The sequence below is a fragment of the Callospermophilus lateralis genome, chromosome 9, assembly GCF_048772815.1.
Source record: "Callospermophilus lateralis isolate mCalLat2 chromosome 9, mCalLat2.hap1, whole genome shotgun sequence".
In the NCBI taxonomy this organism is placed as follows: domain Eukaryota; kingdom Metazoa; phylum Chordata; class Mammalia; order Rodentia; family Sciuridae; genus Callospermophilus; species Callospermophilus lateralis.
In genome coordinates, this window is record NC_135313.1 from 8,164,643 (window position 1) to 8,183,746 (window position 19,104).

Genomic DNA, 19,104 nt, shown 5'->3' on the forward strand with positions numbered 1-19,104 from the left:
GGGCTAGGATTTGGTTCAGCAGTAGAATGTTTGCCTACCATGTGTGAGGCACTGGGTTCGAGCCTCAGCACCACAAAAAGATAAATAAATAAAGGTATTGTCCATCTACAACTAAAAAAAAAAAAAAAAAAAAAAACAAAAAAACACCCCCAAAAAACTTTCATTATATACGCATTTTCTGAGGACTTGTCAGAATCAGCATTCTTATCAAAAGGAACATACCAAAACAGAAAATGTGCTGACTCATTTATGCAGAGATTACTGGTATTTTGGTTTGCTTCTTTATGTTTTTCTGCATTGTCTAAAATTAATGTTTTACTTGTCTAACACTTCTCTGTTTTCCCAACAGTGGTTTTCAAATGATAGGTTCCCAGGAAAAAGTTGGCTCGTTCAAAAACTCATGGAGCTCCCCATATCTGCCCAAAGCAGAAAATATCAAATTTGAGTTTCCTAATATAATGATTTCACCTGCATTACACATTCTTTCAGAATCTCTTCCCCTCTTCATCTGTCTTGGTTTGAGATGCCACACTGATACAGTGAGAGAGTAACAGAACCAGACAACCTTGGCTTATGAATATTTTTGTTCTTTTAAGTTTCTTAGATAAATTACTAGCTTTTATGAGTATTAGTTTCTTCATCTGTAAGGGATTATAGCATTTATCTTTCCTGACTCTTGTAAAGACTATGTAACATATATGTTATGTGATATGTAGAAGGTATTTCAAATTTCAATCAGCATGTCTGTCTTCCAAATGGGGTCAGAATCCTACTGGTCCTCCTACTTCTTTAAATTTTCTTTTTTTTCCCCAGTTCTAGAATTGAACCTAGAGCCTCTTGTATGCTAGGCAAGTGCTCTACAACTGAGCTACTTCCACAGCTCTTTTTATTTTATTTTGAGATGGTATTTCACTAAGTTGCCAGGCTTGGGATCCTGTTGCCTTAGCTTCCTAAATTGCTGGAATTACAAGCATGAACCACCATACCTGGCCACTAATCCTTCTCCACTGTTGTCTCTACAATCTAAATACTGCTAAAAAATAATGTTTCTTAAACATAGACCTCATTTTTTATTCATAGCCTACAAAAAAATAATAATAGTGAAAAAAATATCCTAGCATATGACCATTTTAAAGTCAATTCTCTAAGCCTTAACTTTATAAAACTCAGCATGATTAAATCATCACAAAATTCCCTTCTTGTTTTAAAAATCCTGAAGTTTGATGCTTTTATTCTGGTTCAACAGGTCAAATTCCTTCGATTCTGAACTTATTTTAGATGAACACTTACATTACCTTATATAGGATGGAAATTTTATGTGCTAAAGGTTTATGAAATATTTCATGAACTTACAAAAAGAAACACTGGACAAAGCACTGTATGTACATTACAGAAGAGAATCTGAATATAAAATTGTATCCACAACAACAGGAAATCATTCAGTATAATTTAAAAATGTATTTTTAAGTTAATGTAAACATATAATAGACTTATTTAGTTAATATTAATTCTTTAAAAAAGCTACGTTTGGAGGCTGGGGTTGTGGCTCAGTGGTAGAGTGCTTGCCTAGCAAAGGTGAGGCCCTGGGTTCAATATTCAGCACCACATAAAAAAATAAAATAAAGATATAGTGTTCATCTAAAACTAAAAAATAAAATTTTAAACGGGTGGGCGGTGAGGATGTGGCTCAGGGGTTAAGTGTTCCTGGGTTTAATCCCTGGTACAAAAGAAAAAAAATTCACTTTATTTCCTTATTTTTATTATTATAGTTCTTGGTAAAGAATCATTATTTTAGTTGAGTGTCTTAAAAGAGAATTTAAAACACCTCGTCTATTCTCTCTGTTTTAGGTAAGGTAAACAACTTGCTTGCTGCCCATCACAATTAAGTAGTGGCAATCAGGGTAAGGATCGTGGTTTTCTAACTCAAATTTCATCAAGAACAGTATATGCCCTCCTCCAAAAGAAAGATAATTTGTAGGAGAAAATAATATTAAGTTTCCATTTTATAATATGATAAACTCAAAAAGGCAATTAAAATCTTAGGCTACTCTGTGATCTAGGTGTGTGATTGTATATGAATCCACCTTCTCTAAAATCATGCATTTTTAATATTTATCATATTCTAAACGCTATATGATAAATACTGCTGGGAAAAAATTCTACTCTTAGATGTCAGGGAGAAAGGAATAAGTTCTTCAGGGTCATTTCTGATGAATCATGATGGCCCAAAAAAGTATAATCTATCCAAACCACAATTAATTTTAGAACAGCAGAAGCTTACCAAGCTTGGCTAAACATAATCTTACTTCCAAAAACGGTACTTGTCAATGGCGGGAGAAGCTTCCCTAGGTCAGAAAGTAGGCCAGGTGATCTCAGACAAGATCCCTCTCTTACATTGTAATTTTTTTTTTTTTTTTTTTTTTTTTGGGTACTGGGGATTTTAACCATTTTAAAGTGTGTATTTCAGTAGTGTGAAGTAGTATGATGTACATTTACATTTTGGGGCCTTACTTGTCTTTTTTTTTTTTTTGGTACTTGGGATTGAACTCAGGGGCACTTGACTACTGAGTCACATCCCCAGCCCTTATTTTGTATTTTATTTAGAGACAGGGTCTCACTGAGTTGCTTAGTGCCTCCCCATTGCTGAGCCTGGCTTTGAACTCATGATCCTCCTGCCTCAGTGTCCCAAGTTGCTGGGATTACAAGCGTGCGACACTGCACCCAGCTTACATTAATTTTTAAGTCTGATTTTATACATGATACTTAATATGTACCTGTTCAAATAACTGCTAAAGATTTAACAAGAAAAACAAGATAGATGCTTCATAAAGAGGAAAGTTGGATTCCTGAGAGAATCCAATTCCAAGAACCTTCAAAAAAATACTATTCTAGTTAAATGTGAACCTCTAAGAGCTTTCTAAATAGAGTTTTTAACAATCCAGGAGTGTGTACATGTTCCCGGGTCTAGATTTGTATGAGTCATGGAAAACTTATATAAGTAAAGCAAAGATTTACTAGAGTTACCGAAACTAAGGCCACATGTGTAGAGCTAAGTGTTAGATATGTGACATATACTAATGATTTTATAAAACATTTCCTTTGGAATTTTTTCCCATTGTGAATCTCACAACATATCTAAGAAATTTCTCTTCTGGATTCCTTTCACGGGAGACAGGGGGTGTTATCATTTTTGGTGAAGTTAACACCTGATCTTTGCTTCTCAGCAGTTTCTACTTCATTTCATGAATGCTTTGCAAATCTCCAAGTAGGACTCCAGAGACTTGAGAATTAAGCCCTCTTCAGAGGTTAACAGCTTTTCCTTCTGGACAAAATATGCCAAACCACCCTCAAGAATATCAATTTTGTCTTGTTGGCAATTATCAGATAAAGCAAAGATGGTATAAATGGTAGTACAAGAAGTTCTTTATCACTTGTTTAATAACAGAAAACAATGAAACAGAGCTTAAACTTTAGCTGAATGACAACTTTACTCTAGGGGGTAGTGTTTCCTGAAACAACGTTGAGTTTTACACTATCATACATAGTTTTGTCTTTGTAGTCAGTAGTGTACACATTTACATTTGCCTACCCAGTTTATATTAATGGCCATGGCTATATCAGTTCATTTCTACATTCCTAATCAGTACCCCAGATTTTGATACAACCTGAAGATAGGAGTGTGCCCCATGTATTCATACCAGCTAAGGTCAATCTACTTAAAGAGAGCAATATAACTTGGAATGATTAAAAATATTAATTATTTAAATTGCTGTACCTTTTCACTTTTTTCTTTCATTCTTTTTTGGGGTGTAGGTGTGGGCACTGGGGATGGAACCTTGGGCCTTATGTATGCTAAGCAAGTGCTCTTCCGCTAAGAGATACACCTAAACCTCTTTTCACTTTTCTAAATGTGAAATTTAAGACTGAAATGCTTTTCCAAACTAAACAATCTACCTGCAAAGGATTCTGATATTGTTGGTATCTGGGTTATACATACAAAAAAATCAAGGAAATCCTACAACAAGGATGGGAAGATAGTAAAACATTTGTTGACAATACAAGTAACTTGAAAGCAACACATGAAGTCAAAGTGAAAAGATATCTCTCTGTGATTGAGGAGGTGCAGTCCATGGCCTAAACTTGCTTCTTTAATGACATTCCTCAGTTGGACAACCTCCAAAATTTCAACAGCAGATCAAAAGCAGAAATTAAAGCTACTCATAGCCTCTATATTTAAAAAGAAAAAGAAATGTGGTCTGTGTTTAGAAAGATGTTTATGGCTCTAGAAGATAACAGTATATTAAGCAGTACATTATAAAATAGGATGAGAGGTCAGATCCTATCTATGCTTAATATGATATGAAAATCACAGTAACTGCTTAGAATCTGAAATTTATTTTAAAAAGTTCTATAAAGTTAGAATGAATAACCAATGTGTTCTGGATATTCTTTTCCATCTCTCCAAACTTAATTTGCTGAAAATGAGGTTGTTCTATATCTGCTTGAAAACAGAAAGACAGAAAACAGAAAGGCAACTGTTTACTTCTGTTACCAATTTTTTAACCTCATATACAAGCAGAACACAAGGTTGTTAAATGCTCTTTTAAGTTAACATAGTTCTAGCTACCATCAAACATGGTAATTTCGGTACATGCAAATAAGTTACATGCATTTTGTATTTCTAAACAGGATGGGAAGTTTTGGCTGAAGCAATAGGATACATTAAATATCAAACACTAAAATGAAGTTTATAAGATTGTCATATGGAAACTTTTAAACAGATGTCTTAAAATTTGTTATGGAAGTCACCTGAAGATGGTTTCTTAAGGAAGTTGGATGGTGAATCTTTCTCCCACATTCTAAGTCTAGAAAAAGGGGCTTCAGAGGGATCTCTTAGAGCACTCAATACTTCAGGGGTCATTATGCACTGATGTCTGACAGAGTGAGAGGCACTAGTACTGACAGCCTAATGTATTTCCACTCCCAAGAAGGGCAAAATACACAAGTGTTTCTATAAAGCAGAAGGCATCAAGTGGGAAAGAAAGCCATCTTGCAGCCATCTGAAAACCTTGCCCAAGAAGATCACCCTGAAGGGCAATGACAGTCCACACAGAATATGAACATACTTTTATTTATTTTTTTGGAACTGAGGATTGGACCCCCAGGGTTGCTTTTACCACTTACCCACACCCTCAGCCTTTTCTATTTTTTTATTTTGAGACAGGTTCTTGTAAAGTTGCTGAGGCTGGCCTCAAATTTGTAATCCTCCTGGAATTATAGGTGTGCACCACCACATTTGGTTGGGCATACTTTTTATTATTGTTATTATTGTTTTGTAGTGCTGGGGATTGAACCCATGTGAGGCAAGCACTCTACCAACTAAGCTATATCCCCAGCCCTGGGCATACTTATTTTTAAACTGAGATTATATGTAACAAATAAAGTGATGCTAGGATTTTTTATTACCCCAGAAGGACGGGTCAGAAAAGTCATGGACTGATTAAATTTGCATTCTGTGTCAGAGTAATGAGTAATCCCAACGGGGGGAAAAAAAAAAAATTAAAGAACAGTGAGAGGCACCCTCCCCCCAAAAAAGAGAGAAAATAATATATTTAAAGTTTTCCTCTTTACTTCCTGTGACTTCAGTATTCACCATATTTGAAGTTAAAATGTCCTTAGAGGAAGGAAAGTCACTAAAGAAAAGCCCAAATCAGCTCTTTTCTTTTTGCAGAGAATTTCTTTGTTTGCTCACCTTGGGACAAGTGATTTCAGTCTGCTGGATCATGATGAGGGCGGAAGCTATGAGAGCCCCTTGTCTCACATAATTCACAGGGTCATTTGTCATTGGTTCTAGCAAATTAATTGCTTCCTGAAAGCAATAAAAATAACAACTTTAAACTGATATAGCCAGATTTTCAGATTAATTACAATCACTCTAAGTCAGTATTTTCATCTAATAGAGTAGTAATAATTTAAGACTACCTGAACAAAATAAGTCAGAACTGAGCGTCTTTAAGTTTCAACATAATTGATCATAAGTGAAAAGAAAGCTTTAGAACCTGGGTGTTCGTGTCTTAAGTAAACAAATTGTAAAGAAATTACAAGAAAAATTATTTAGCGGGCATTAACATTTGTTAAGAACCCATTATTTTTTAGGCATAGTACTAGATATTTTATATATTCCAAACCATATAATCCAATTAATACTCAAAACAAAAAACCAACAACCAACACAAAACAATATTTATGAACAAAGAAACCAAGAGTTTAAAATGTTAAGAAACTTGCCCAGAGTCGCACAGGTATCAAACCCAGGCCAGTGTGGCTCCAAAAATGCATATTTTATATATATATATATATTCAACCTCCTTCAAATACTAAAATCTTATGTGAAAGGCAGTAACAGATGATTTTACATGACCTAATTTTAAAAATTAAATCAAAACAAACAAAACCAACACAAGAAACAACACAAACAAAAAAGATTTTACTTAGAATGGCAAAACAAATTAAATAGACCAGAAAGGATTTCATAACACTACTTTTTTTTAAAAAAAAATATATTTATTTTTTTAGGTGTAGATGGACACAACATATTGCCTTTATTTTTATGTGGTGCTGAGAATAAAACCCGGGTCCTGCCCATGCTAGGTGAGCACTCTACCTCTGAGCCACAATCCCAGCCCTCATGATACTACTTCTTAAGATCAAAGGTAACGGGATTTTCCAAACTGTCTACCAGTATTTCCCAAATAATATATTCTTCAGTATACTGATTTTACGAAAAAAGGATTCTTTGGCTAAATAAGTGGGATGACATATATAACCTCCTCGTGCAGATTCAAAATGTGACATGGTATCAAAGGCTCTAAGCATGTGCATATCACAAGGCTTTAATACAACTTAAATCAAGAAATTACACACTTTGTCTCAGCATCTGTCCACTGTTCTTGACCATGAACTTGTTTGCCCCATACAACTTCTATTAAGACCCTTCCATGTGGGAACTGCCACTTTGTGATGCAAAGTTCCCTATAAGGTTCTAAAATAGGAAAAAATCTGGAAGGACCAGAGAAATGGGTCTAAAAAATTATTAAACTTATTTCTTAATTCAGGATGTTACTTTTCAAGTATCCTTCATTCTAAGACAAAAAAAAAAAGACTAAATTTAATCCTTTTTTGGAAAATGACTTTAGACTCCTCTACATGTGGACTTACATATTTAAAAAAACAGAGCTCTTAACATATAATACATATACCAGAGATGTGTATTCTTTCTTTCCACTTCACTGAAAAATATTACATTGTGCAGAGGAATACGATTTCAGCCATTTGTTGCTGATATTCTTCATGATAAAATGTAATTAAATTTCTGATGTACAAGTCAAGTCATAATTAGGCCCTGAGGTGTGTAATACAAATTCAAAGGCATATTTGCAACAAATTGATGTTTCAGGTTTTTAATCAATAAAAATAATTGAACATCAAATCTCAGTCAGATATGTACTGGTACCTAGATCACACACATTATCTAGAAATAAAGCAGACTTGGTTAAGATGAGTAATAAAATTTTTCTATTGAATTAACATGTCAGATGCCATGTTTCAAAGAACATTTGCTCCTAGATATAATATTAAGTTTAGAATAATCTGGAAAGAAAAAAAATCTAATTTACATTTAACTTATGAGGCCTGACATAAATGTCAACTAAAGACCTGAGGGGGAAATACTTAGTAAAATCCACATCCATTCAAATGTTCTAGAAAGCAATTTGATGACATGAAACAAGAATCTGACTTCTAGGAATCTATTCTATATAGGCAAAACAAAGAAACAAACATAACCCTATTATTTAAGCAGTGCATTTCTTTATGATTCAACATCTTGCCTAACCCAACTCTTTATTCTGTTACTCTTGAGGGATTAACAAATACCAGGTTAGTGTTGAGAAGGGCTGGGGATATAGCTCAGTGGTAGAATGCCTGCCTAACAAATGCAAAGTCCTGGTTTCAATTTCTAGCACCAAGCGGGTGGGGTGAGGGGTAGGGGTTATAGATGAGAAATAAAAATAGTAAATAAGCGGTTTGCTTAAAATAGAAACATTATCAAATAACTGATTTTGTTGGCTTCAGATGAGAAAGTGGATTTTCATAATACTAATTATACAAACACAGAAAATAACCATGTAAAACAACCCGAGCAGTTCTTTTCTTTCCTTTTTTTTAAAAAAAAAAAATAAATAAATAAGTAAAAAGGAAATAAATGATTTAAAATAGAAATTCAGTGTCATCGTTTCATATCTCCACATCGTGTGACAGTTTGTTCTTAAGTGGCTTTGGGCAACCCCATCTAGCAAGGTGTGGAAGTACCGGAGAGCTTTGTGAGGCAAGTTCAGTCGTAGAGATCACACTACTTGTGTTTTTACAGCTGTTGCATAAACTCTTCTGTAAGGGAAACAGTCTGGCGCCAGGAAAGAACTCACTGGCTCTGAGCTTTACCTTGTTTCCTGTACCAGCACAGCAGATCCCCAGGGCCATTGCAGCTCCATAGCGTACGTGAGGGTTGTAACTCTCTGACAACAAAGAAACAACACTCGGGCACTGTTCAGGGGTCCTGAAGAGAGACGGAGAAAATGAAGTCGTGTTATAGATAACATATTATAAATCAAACAAGAGAATTTTAACCATTTTTTTCTTAAGTCAGGAAACAATCGAATGTTTAACAAATAAATTGCAGAATTAAAAATCTCCCGTAGACTTCTAATTAATAATAGTAGAAATTTATTAACTTCTAATTAATAATAGTAGAAATTTATTTTCTATGCTCAGAGAATGTGTGCAAAAAAAAAAAAAAAAAAAAAGACCATATCAGGGATCCTCCATTACAGTTCTGCATTCTAGTTGTTCCTGGGTGCCCTTCATGGCGGGGGAACAGCCATGCGGAAAACAGCACCCAGCTCTACAGCCACTTTCTTGTTTCCTGGTCACTCCACATTTTGTTCCAGCAGACAAAAGTCATTTATAGAGACTTGTGGATGTTTCCACAGCTTCATGAAATATTTAAATAGCACAGTATTATTCTAGTTACAGATCAAACTGGTAAGTATGCTTTCGTAATGAGGAAATTCTGACTTTTTTTTGCCTTTAGCTATTTTTTGTTGTTGTGGTATTGTCAACAAAAAATTGTTGTTTTCTTTTTCTTCAAGACGATCCTGCTATGAATAAAAACAGTTTATTTCTACAAACCAATTCCCATCTAAAATTCTAAGCTGGCACTGTCCTCTAACCTCAAATTCAAAATGTGTGGCAAATTCTAATTTCAAATGCAACAGTGCCAAGTTTACAAAAGCTAGGTCTAGTAAATGCACACTATGATATAAGGGAAGGCTGGAATACTTCCACCCACAGTTGAGTCCGTCTCGCTTTTCTAAGTGTTCTCTGTCTGACCGCGCTGCCTTATGTAAGTGATTCTGGAATTGATAGCAACAATATCGAAAAACAGTATGGTGAAATAAAAAGTAATGCTATAGGAAATAGAGGAACTCAGTTCTAGTCTTGGCTTTGCTAATTTTTGTTACATTACCCAAGTCATTTAGGTTTTCTTTGTAATTAGAGACAGATTTTTTTGACTATTTTGCAGTAATAATACAAAAATGGGTGAGCAAATAACTGAAAATATAGTAATAACATAAGCTTTCAAGTTAATGCATAGAGATAAATAAGAGTAAAACAGTATGTATCTAAAACTGGGTGCTGGTTTAAACTCCCCCAGGATTTAAAGGTGTGATTATCTGCCAATCAGCTGATACAGTGGTTCTAAATTACTTTTTGGATCAGAGTCATGCCCCCTCCCTAAATGTATGGATAAACATAATTTTGGAAGTCTAATTTTTTAAAAAATATTTTTTTAGTTGTTGTTGGTCCTTTATTTTCATGTGGTACTGAGAATTTAACCCAGTGCCTCACACATTCTAGGCAAGCACTCTACCACTGAGCCATAACCCTAGCCCCTGGAAGCCTAATTTCTAACTGTAAAATGAGGTAATGTATCCTCTGAGGTTTTAAAATCTAGTTCAAATAGCATCTTGTAAAGAAAATGAAAACACAATCAACCTTATTACTCTTAAGCATTGTTACCACCATTAGGTACAAAATTGCAGGTTCAATAAGTAAAAACATTAACCAATCCCTGGTATACAATTCAGGCGTATACGTGTGTTATGTGTGGGGTTTTTGTTTTGTTTTGTCTTATGGTACTGGGGATCAAACCCAGTGCCTCACACATACTAGACAAGCGCTCTGCCACTAAAGTGTACCCTAAGCCCTATAATTAAGCTTCAGTGAAAAAAAGTTGTAACTTTTGGTTTTAAAAAAAATAAAATGTCTTGGCTTGCAGCTAACAGCCATCTTTCCAATGTTATTATTTGTCTGAACCTTCCACAGGGCAGGGATTGTGCAAGGCCATATGCACAAATCACTGACTTATCATTTGACCATAAACTGCACATGAGTTCCTTTCTTTTACTTTTTACTGCTTTTTACTGTTGTTTCTTTATTGAATGTTTTGTGCAATTTCTACATTAAATCATACTGATAAATCAAGATAGTTCCAAGGACACCCCAGCAACCCCAATCTGTTTTCACTAGTGGAGAAAAAGCAGCAGAAACATTGTTTTTTGCAGGAATCAAAAAGGTAACTTCTGAGGCTATAAACCTCAGGTAGAATTATGAATTTATAATCCTCATTAGGTAAATGCCAGTGTCAAAAGATTAACACAATACAAGGAATTAAGAACCACCCTGGTTAAAGCCCTTGTACAATAGATTCCAAATAATCTAACCAGAATCCTGAATTTCTAAGTGCTTGTTGAATGTCTTTAACCAAATATGCCAGATACCTCAGTCAACATACAGAATCCCACACAGAAAGAGGAATCAAGAAGGGCATCTTTCCCCTATACCTCCTCTCCTCACACCATGACCATTCCATTCCTTCCCTCTCCACACCTAATCAGCGACAAGTCAAGTGAAACCTTTAAGTCTTAGTTCTGTTTCCATTGTCTTGTTTCAGGCCTTGATCATTTCTCATTGGAATTAAAACAGCGATTCCTGAAATAATCTGTCTCCTTTTGTTTTTCTTCAGTTTGTTGTGATAGAAAGAACACGGGCTTAAAATCAGAAAGATCTAGATTCCAGTGGCTGGAGATGTAGCTCAGTGGGAGAGCACTTGCCCAGCAGGCCCAAGGCCCTGGGTTCAATCCCCAGAATCACAAAAAATGAAGGAAGGAAGGAAGGAAGGGAGGGAGGGAGGAAGATAGATCGATCTATATTCCAATTCTAGTACCATCATTTATTAGTAGGGTAACAAGCACTAAACCTCTAATCCTTAACTGAATCCTTAAATAGAAAGATGGTTAAATTTAGAAATCCAACTTTCACATTTCAACTTTTTAGGGAGGTAATGGCACACAAAAACCAACTTGCCCCTTGGCTGCAGCAGGAGCAAGCTATTCCAGGGCAAATTTACTCACAGGAAAGAATTTATCCTAAAAGTTTACTTAGAATTTCATTTCCTTTATAATTTTCACTTGCTAAGAAAAGTATTATGCCCATAATCCCATAATTTTGGAGGCCAAGTTTGAAGCTAACTTGGGCAACTGTGAGACCCTGTCTCAAAATGAAAATTAAAGAAAAGGGCTGGGAGTAACACACACGTACACACTTACACTGAGACTATATAAGATATCCTAATACTATTCTTAAACCAACCAAAAAATTCAAGTTCTTTTCTTTAGAAGAAAAATTACCCAAAAGACAATAGAACTTGGATTTGGACTTTATTTTCCAAAAGACACCAACAATTTCATGAAAATTTAGAAAAGTTTTGCCTGGAAACATAAATACTAGAGCTTAATGTAGAGCTTTACCTAGCCGGATGCAATAAAGATTAAAACAGGTTTTGAAGGCAATAAACTCAAAGTGTATATTAAAGAAACTGTCAGCTTTTCAGTCTAATAACAATTCCAATTTTTGACATATTCCTTAGAAAAAACAAGTTTTAAGATAAGAAATGACATATTATTTAGTAGATTAGGTTAGACATTCACTTTCTTCAAGAATACAATAAAATCATAATATTCTTATATGTTTATTTTAGTGTTTCACTAGGCAGCTCTAAAAGGACAAAGAAATCTTTCTAAGCAATGACTGGAATGCAAACATTCACTGAAAGCAAAACTTGTGCACATTCATCTTTATGCTTACATACACACACAGACATATGATATATGTATAAAGCTTTTCAATTAACAGTTAATAAAAAGAAGCAGACCTATGTGTACTGCCAGCCTTGCCCCTTAATACATAAACAAACAAAAAAAAATGGTGAAAGAAAAATAGAAACTGAATATGATCAAGCTTCCTGATCCAATTATTAGTTTACAGGAAAGAGAATACGTTAAACTACACACAGAAATGCAATCACTGAAATCTATATTGTGGGAAATTAAGCAGGAATAATGGCCTGGTTTCTTCAAGAAATAAAATGCAAGGAGAAAGAAGAAAAAAAAAAAAAAAAAGAAAAAGAAGAAGAAACAAGGAAAGGAAGAGAAAAAGAAAGGAAAAGAGGGTAAAGCAAGAGAAGGAAAATCAGAGATTAAAGACACTAAATCTTAGAAATAGTCCATTAGGCATTCTTTTAGTTATTTTAGATAATTCTGACACTCCCTAAATCTCAGCTTTTCTACATAAACACTGGACTCTCATGACATCACAAAATATTCCTCTGGTTTGTTATAGTACCCTTGGATAAGCGTTTATTAACAAAGTATTTAAATGACTAATCTCTGATCAACAATAAGAGCTTATTTCTATGTTTCCATGAACATATTTACAAAAACAAATGCCTAGGGGCTGGGGTTGTGACTCAGTGGTAGAGCACTTGCTTAGCATGTGTGAGGCACTGGAGTTTGGTCTCAGCACCACATGAAATAAGTTGCCAGGCTGGTGCATGCCTGTAATCCCAGAGCTTTGGAGGCTGAGGCAGGAGGATCACGAGTTCAAAGCTAGCCTCAGCAAAAGTGAGGTGCTAAGCAATTCAGCGAGACCCTGTTCTAAATAAAATACAAAATAGGGTTAAGAACGTGGCTCAGTGGTTGAGTGCCCCCTTGAGTTCAATCCCTGGTATCCACCACCCAAATTAAATAAGTAAATAAATAAAATAAAGGTATCGTGTCCATCTATAACTAAAAATATTTTTTAAAAAACTGTCTAGGGCTAGGGATGTAACCCTAGAAGAGTGGAAGAGTGCTTGCCTAGTCCTGAGTTCAATCCCCAACACTGAAAATAAATAAATAAAACTAAAATAAATGTCTAGAAATGGTCAAGACAGAAAAAACAGTGGATTTTATTTTAAGGAGGGATAGATGGAGAAGAAGGAAATCAGTCCTTGAGAAATCATTTCACATACATTTGATACACTGAATTTAAAAGCATATTTACCCAATTATAAATTTACTAGAGGTATGTATTTTTCAATAATGGAGCTAAATGTTGAGAATTTCAGGAACTTTTCTTGTTCTATTTTATTCTTTGACTAGTTTATAAAGTTTATAATGATAAATAATGCAATTACAAGTAAAAGGGTGGTGAGTTTTTTTGTGTGTGTTTATTACAAGACATGCATAAAATCATTTTCAAAAGAACTGAAAAATAAAACAATTTTCTTTACCAAATATGTTTTGTCCCATATGAATTTGTATCCTAAGCTATTATTACTTATAAGGTTTTACTTATGAATGTAATATTTACTGACTACACATCAAACGTAACATACCACAAGGAGAGAAAAAAGCAAACCACACTGTGCCATAAATCTTACAAATGTAGCATATTATCTTTTGATATTCTTCCATCTTCCTGGACTTCAGCAAACCAAAAATTAGGATAGTATTAGGCAAACTTTCAGTACATTTCCAAAAAGATTAATTATTTTCAGGTGCTGTGAAAATGGGGAGGAGAGGTCTCAAAATGAGAAGAAAGCAGACTTGCTACTTCACCATGATAAAAAATATGGTTCTTAAAAATCTTTTGTGTAGTGCTGGGGATTAAACCTAGGACTTTATGCATTCTAGGCAAGCACTCTACCAACTGAGCTATATCCCCAGCCCAGTTCTTATAAATCTTACAATGCATTCCTAGACATAGAGAAATCTATGATATTCAAAAAATTATTGCATCATTAATATATTTTCCCCATTTCTAATAATCAAACCAAGAAGTCATCAATTTCTTTCAGTTATATTAAAGACTTTATTGCTTTTTCCTTGATTTTATAATAATGGTCCCAAATATACTTTGCTACTCAGAAAAGTTCAATTCATTCCTGATATTTAAGTGTTCTGATGATAGAAGTCCACTTCCAAAAGTTGATTGCTAAAGAAGTGCAGAGTTTTGAGCAAATCTACACCTAAAGACATTTAGGTACTTCATGATCATCAACTATAATTCTAGCTATAAAAATTCCTTTGATGAAAGGAAATCACCATTGCACAACAGCAGGCTGGTGGTGGCATTGGAGACAACAACCTGCACTACGGGGATAGGTTACTACTGCCAGAGAGACTAGCACAAACCTTATTCTCTAGAATTGTGGTTAGTTTGGCTTTCAGCACAATGGCTTGACTTTGCTTCACCTTACTCAGCTTTCCCAAGACCACACTGGCCTTGGAGGCTGCATTTGCCGTAACATTTAAAGGCAAAGGTAGTGGCTACAGCAGTCTGGGAAACGAGATTGAGAAAGGAGGTGTGTGGGGTGCCAAGGGCATACCAGCAATATTGAGAATGCCACATATGTGGCCAAGATACATGCTCAGGAAAGGCTTAACTTTCACCTTAGGCTCTGTATAAGCAGCAGGGGAAGGCTAAGGCAGACTGGCAAATGACTTGCTCCAATTCTGGGTTGATATGTAAAGACTGGGTGAGTGATTCTTATTATCAAGATGTCTAAGGAATCTGTCAAAACACCAGCTCACCACTAAGCTAACAGAACATGGACTACAGTGGCCACACATGACAAAGAAAACAGGTTTTATAAAAATACTTTAGGAAAGTCATTAAACAGCAATGCATAAGTATCAATAACAAAAGAGAGAATCTTTCCTGAGTTGTCATATTATAATGTTCACGATGTCCAATTTTCAACACAAAATTCTGAGGTGTGTGAAGAAATAAGAAAATACTGCCCATTCACAGCAGAAAAAGTAATCAACAGAAATTGTTCCTGAAGAAGCCCAAGCATTGGATCTAAGTCAACTATCTAAAAATATCAAAAACTATCTAAAAATATCAAAGAGCTGAAGGAAAGCAGGGGCAAATAACTAAAGAAAATGGGAGAACAATGTAACACCAAATACAAAATTTCCAATAAAGAGAGAAATTATAAAAAAAAGATCAACCCGGGTGCTGTGGACCACACTTGTAATACCAGTGTCTGGGGAGGCTGAGGCAGGAGGATCACAAGTTCAAAGCCAGCCTCAGCAACTTAGTGAGCCCCTAACCAACTCAGTGAGACCCTGTCTCTAAATAAAATATTAAAAAGGGCTGGGGATGTGGCTCAGTGGTCAAGTGCCCCTGAGTTCAAGCCCCAGTAACAAAAAGATGAAACCAATTCTGAAACTTTAAAGTGCAATAAACTTGACAAATTCACTAGAGTGGGTTCAACAGCAAAACTAACAGAAGAAAAAGGCAGTAAGTTTGCAGATAGGTTGAAATTATTCAGTCTGAGAAACAGAAAGAAAAAAAAAAAAAAACAGAACAGAGCCTAACAGATTCAAGGGATACCATCAAGTACACCAGAAATAAGCATAAAGAGTTTCAGAGGGAGAAGAGATAATCATTGCACAGCATAATTAGAGTGGTTAGAGCACCAATGAGAAGGAGATTTAAAAAAAATATATATATATTTTTTCAGTTTTCATGGACACAATATCTTTATTTTGTTTATTTATTTTTATGTGCTACTGAGGATTGAACCCATGCCTCCCAGGTGTGACACGAGTGCTCTGCCACTGAGACACAACCCCAGCCTGAGAAGGAGATATATAAGCAAAGAAAAGAAGGCAGCGAGGAAGCGAGTCTACCACCGAGCCACATCCCCAGCCTATTATCAAAGTACATGTCCACCCTTCAATTCGTTACACTAATCTGGAATATGCAGAGAAACGTACTTGTTAGAATTGTCAACAAATTTATATGGTTTTTCCGGAGAAGTGTGCTGGGTGAATGAAATATCTCATGAAAAGCCCCAGAGTGGATGCTTGGCATGTTTAGGGAGCAGCAAGGAGGCCAAAGGTTTGAGGATAATGAAGAAGGGAAAGAGCTATTGGTAAAGAAGGGTTATAGCATGTAGGATTTTATAGGTCAGGAATTTTTGGCCTTTATTTTTTGAGTAAAAAGAAGAGTCAATTAGGGGATTCTGAGAAACAGAATGCTGTTACCTGACTTGTTTAAAAAAGGCCATTTAGGCTTCCATATTAAAAATAGAGGGTGGTAAAGGTAGAAGGAAGACCACTTGAGAGTATACTTTAGAAACTCAGTCAAGACACAATGGTGACATGGATAAGGTGGTAGTAGAGGTGAGGGAAAGAGTTTGAATTTGGTATACATTTTTAAGGTAGAATCAACAGAATTTCCTGATGGATAAAACACAGGATGTAAGAAAAAGAGACTCAAAGGATGCAACTGCCATTAACCGACATAAAGATATTGTGAGAAGAGCTGACCTGGAAGGGAAGAGCGGAAGTTCAGTTTTGGATATTTTGAGTCTGTGATGTTATTTAGACATCTAAGGGAAATACTGAATATTCCATTAAGCCCCAGGCTTTCAATTTTGCAAATAGTTTAGTAAAATTGTCACAGGTGCATTAAAACAGATTAGAAATCATAATCTAGAGCTTACATGTTATATTAATTGATATTATATTGTTGTTATACTATTATGTAATTACATTATATACTATACACTGTATTTGAGTTTTTAAGGTGTTCCACATCTGGGACCATGGTAGAAAATGGGTTAAACATTAAGTGAAAGGTAGGTCTGGGCTACAGATACAATTTTGGGAGTTTCAGTAGATGGTACCTGAAGCTGTAAAAGTAGATATCACTAAGTGCAGACAGAAAAAGTGATCCAAAAGTAAGTACCAAAGGAACTCCAACACTAAGAGGTTGAGGAGATAAACAACACGAGCAAAGACAACTATGAAGAAACAGCCCGTGAGGTCAGAAGAGGAAATGCCCAACTGGGTCAAATGCCGATATGATAAACACAGAGCAGGTTATGTCATTTTCTACACATGCAAAAATTAAAGCTCAGAGAAATTAAGAAAGTTTGTCTAAGATCTCTCCTAACTCTTAGACAGGCTGCTTGTCCCATTGCATGACTACAGATTTAAGTCACTGGTATGAAAATAGCTCTAGGAGTGCTCTTCAATGAGTTTATGGAAACTATAAAAGTGACTGAAAATAAACAGGAAAATGAAAATCAACTGAGGAAAGGAACCTGGGGTGGTAGGTAATCTCCACATTAAGGGAATGTAACAAAAGAGTCAGAAAAAAAATTCGAAAGATAAAAGAACCAGGAGAGTGTGTCTTTGAAGCCAAAAGAAGATAAAGATTAGGTTGGGTTTGTAGCTCAGTAGAAGAGCACTTGCCTCGCATTTGTGAGGCACTGGGTTCAATCCTCAGCACCACATAAAAACAAAGATATAAAAAAGAAGGGGCTGGGGATGTGGCTCAAGCCGTAGTGTGCTCTCCTGGCATGCACGGGGCACTGGGTTCGATCCTCAGCACCACATAAAAATAAAATAAAGATGTTGTGTCCACCGAAAACTAAAAAATAAATATTAAAAAATTCTCTCTCTCTCTTAAAAAAAAGAAGAAGAAAAAAAGAAGATCAAGGTTTTTTGTTTATTTGTTTTTTGTTTTGTGATGCTGGGGACTGAACCCAGGGCCTTGTGCATAGGAGGCAAGTACTCTAATATATATATATCCCTATCCCTGAAGTTCAAGTTTAAGAACTGCTCAGTCAACAAATGCTGAACAGTGCATATCATCAACTAGTGTTAGTGACTTTGCAAGAGTTGTTTTGTGGATAAAACTGTATTTTAAGAGTTAAAGACTATGTGTGTGGTAAAAAACAGAAGAAGACAGGCAATTCTTCAACAATGGTTGGTGATGAAGCACTCTACCACTGAGCCACACCCCTAGCCTATTATCAAAGTACATGTCCATCCTTCAATTTGTTACACTAATCTGGAATATGCAGAGAAACATACTTGTTAGAATTGTCAACAAATTTATCAATGAACATTCTTTTGTACCATTCAGATTTATTTCCAAAATGTTACATTCCTTAAAGGGTTTGGGAGAAACAAATGTGTGTATATGGAGAGTATGTAAAAATACTTAAGAATATGGACTCACAGGTTATCTTCTACTTAAAGTGCATGGGGTTGTAAAGAGTACAGGTTTAGTTATTTGCCAACTCATCTATTCTTCTATATATACTTACTTGCTTTCTGACTTTCAGCTATGTTTCTGATAAACTTGAGACTACCAAATAAGTGGCTGTTGTAACTAGTTGTGTTCCTTAGTCATTAAACCAATTTAAAATGGCAAAAAATGGGCTGGGGTTGTGGCTCAGTGGTAGAACACTCGCCTCATACGTGTGAGGCACTGGGTTCGATCCTCGGCACCACATAAAAATAAATAAAATAAAGGTATAAAAAAAATGCAAAAAGCAACAATGGCTTTCATACAGGTCTTTTCATTGGATATAATGGTGCTGTTATTTCCAATCTGATGCTATTTTCTTTTGCAGACCACTACCTGCCTGCATAAGCAGATATCAAATTGTGATTCAGAGTAAAGCAGTGTTTAAAAATATTTTGTATTCCTGAATAGAAGTTCTATCACATTAAAATCCATCTGATTGCTCATGAGTATTATTTCATTTGTTTTCATCTAGTATTCTGAACAAATATTTTTTTTCTAAAATACTGAATTTTAAAAAATACTGAATTTAAAAAATACTGAATAAAACTG

The 19,104-nt window shown here is 35.2% G+C and overlaps 1 protein-coding gene across 1 annotated transcript in view; it reads right to left on the reverse strand.

The window, feature by feature from the left end:
* Nucleotides 1–19,104, reverse strand: part of Psmd1 (proteasome 26S subunit, non-ATPase 1) — a 90,614-nt gene that overhangs the window by 21,151 nt on the left and 50,359 nt on the right. The window contains exons 17-18 of the mRNA XM_076866008.1: nt 8,500–8,614; nt 5,753–5,869 (exon numbers count right to left, since the gene is read on the reverse strand). Coding sequence (XP_076722123.1) covers nt 5,753–5,869; nt 8,500–8,614 — 232 coding nt within the window. The remainder of the gene's footprint in view (nt 1–5,752; nt 5,870–8,499; nt 8,615–19,104) is intronic.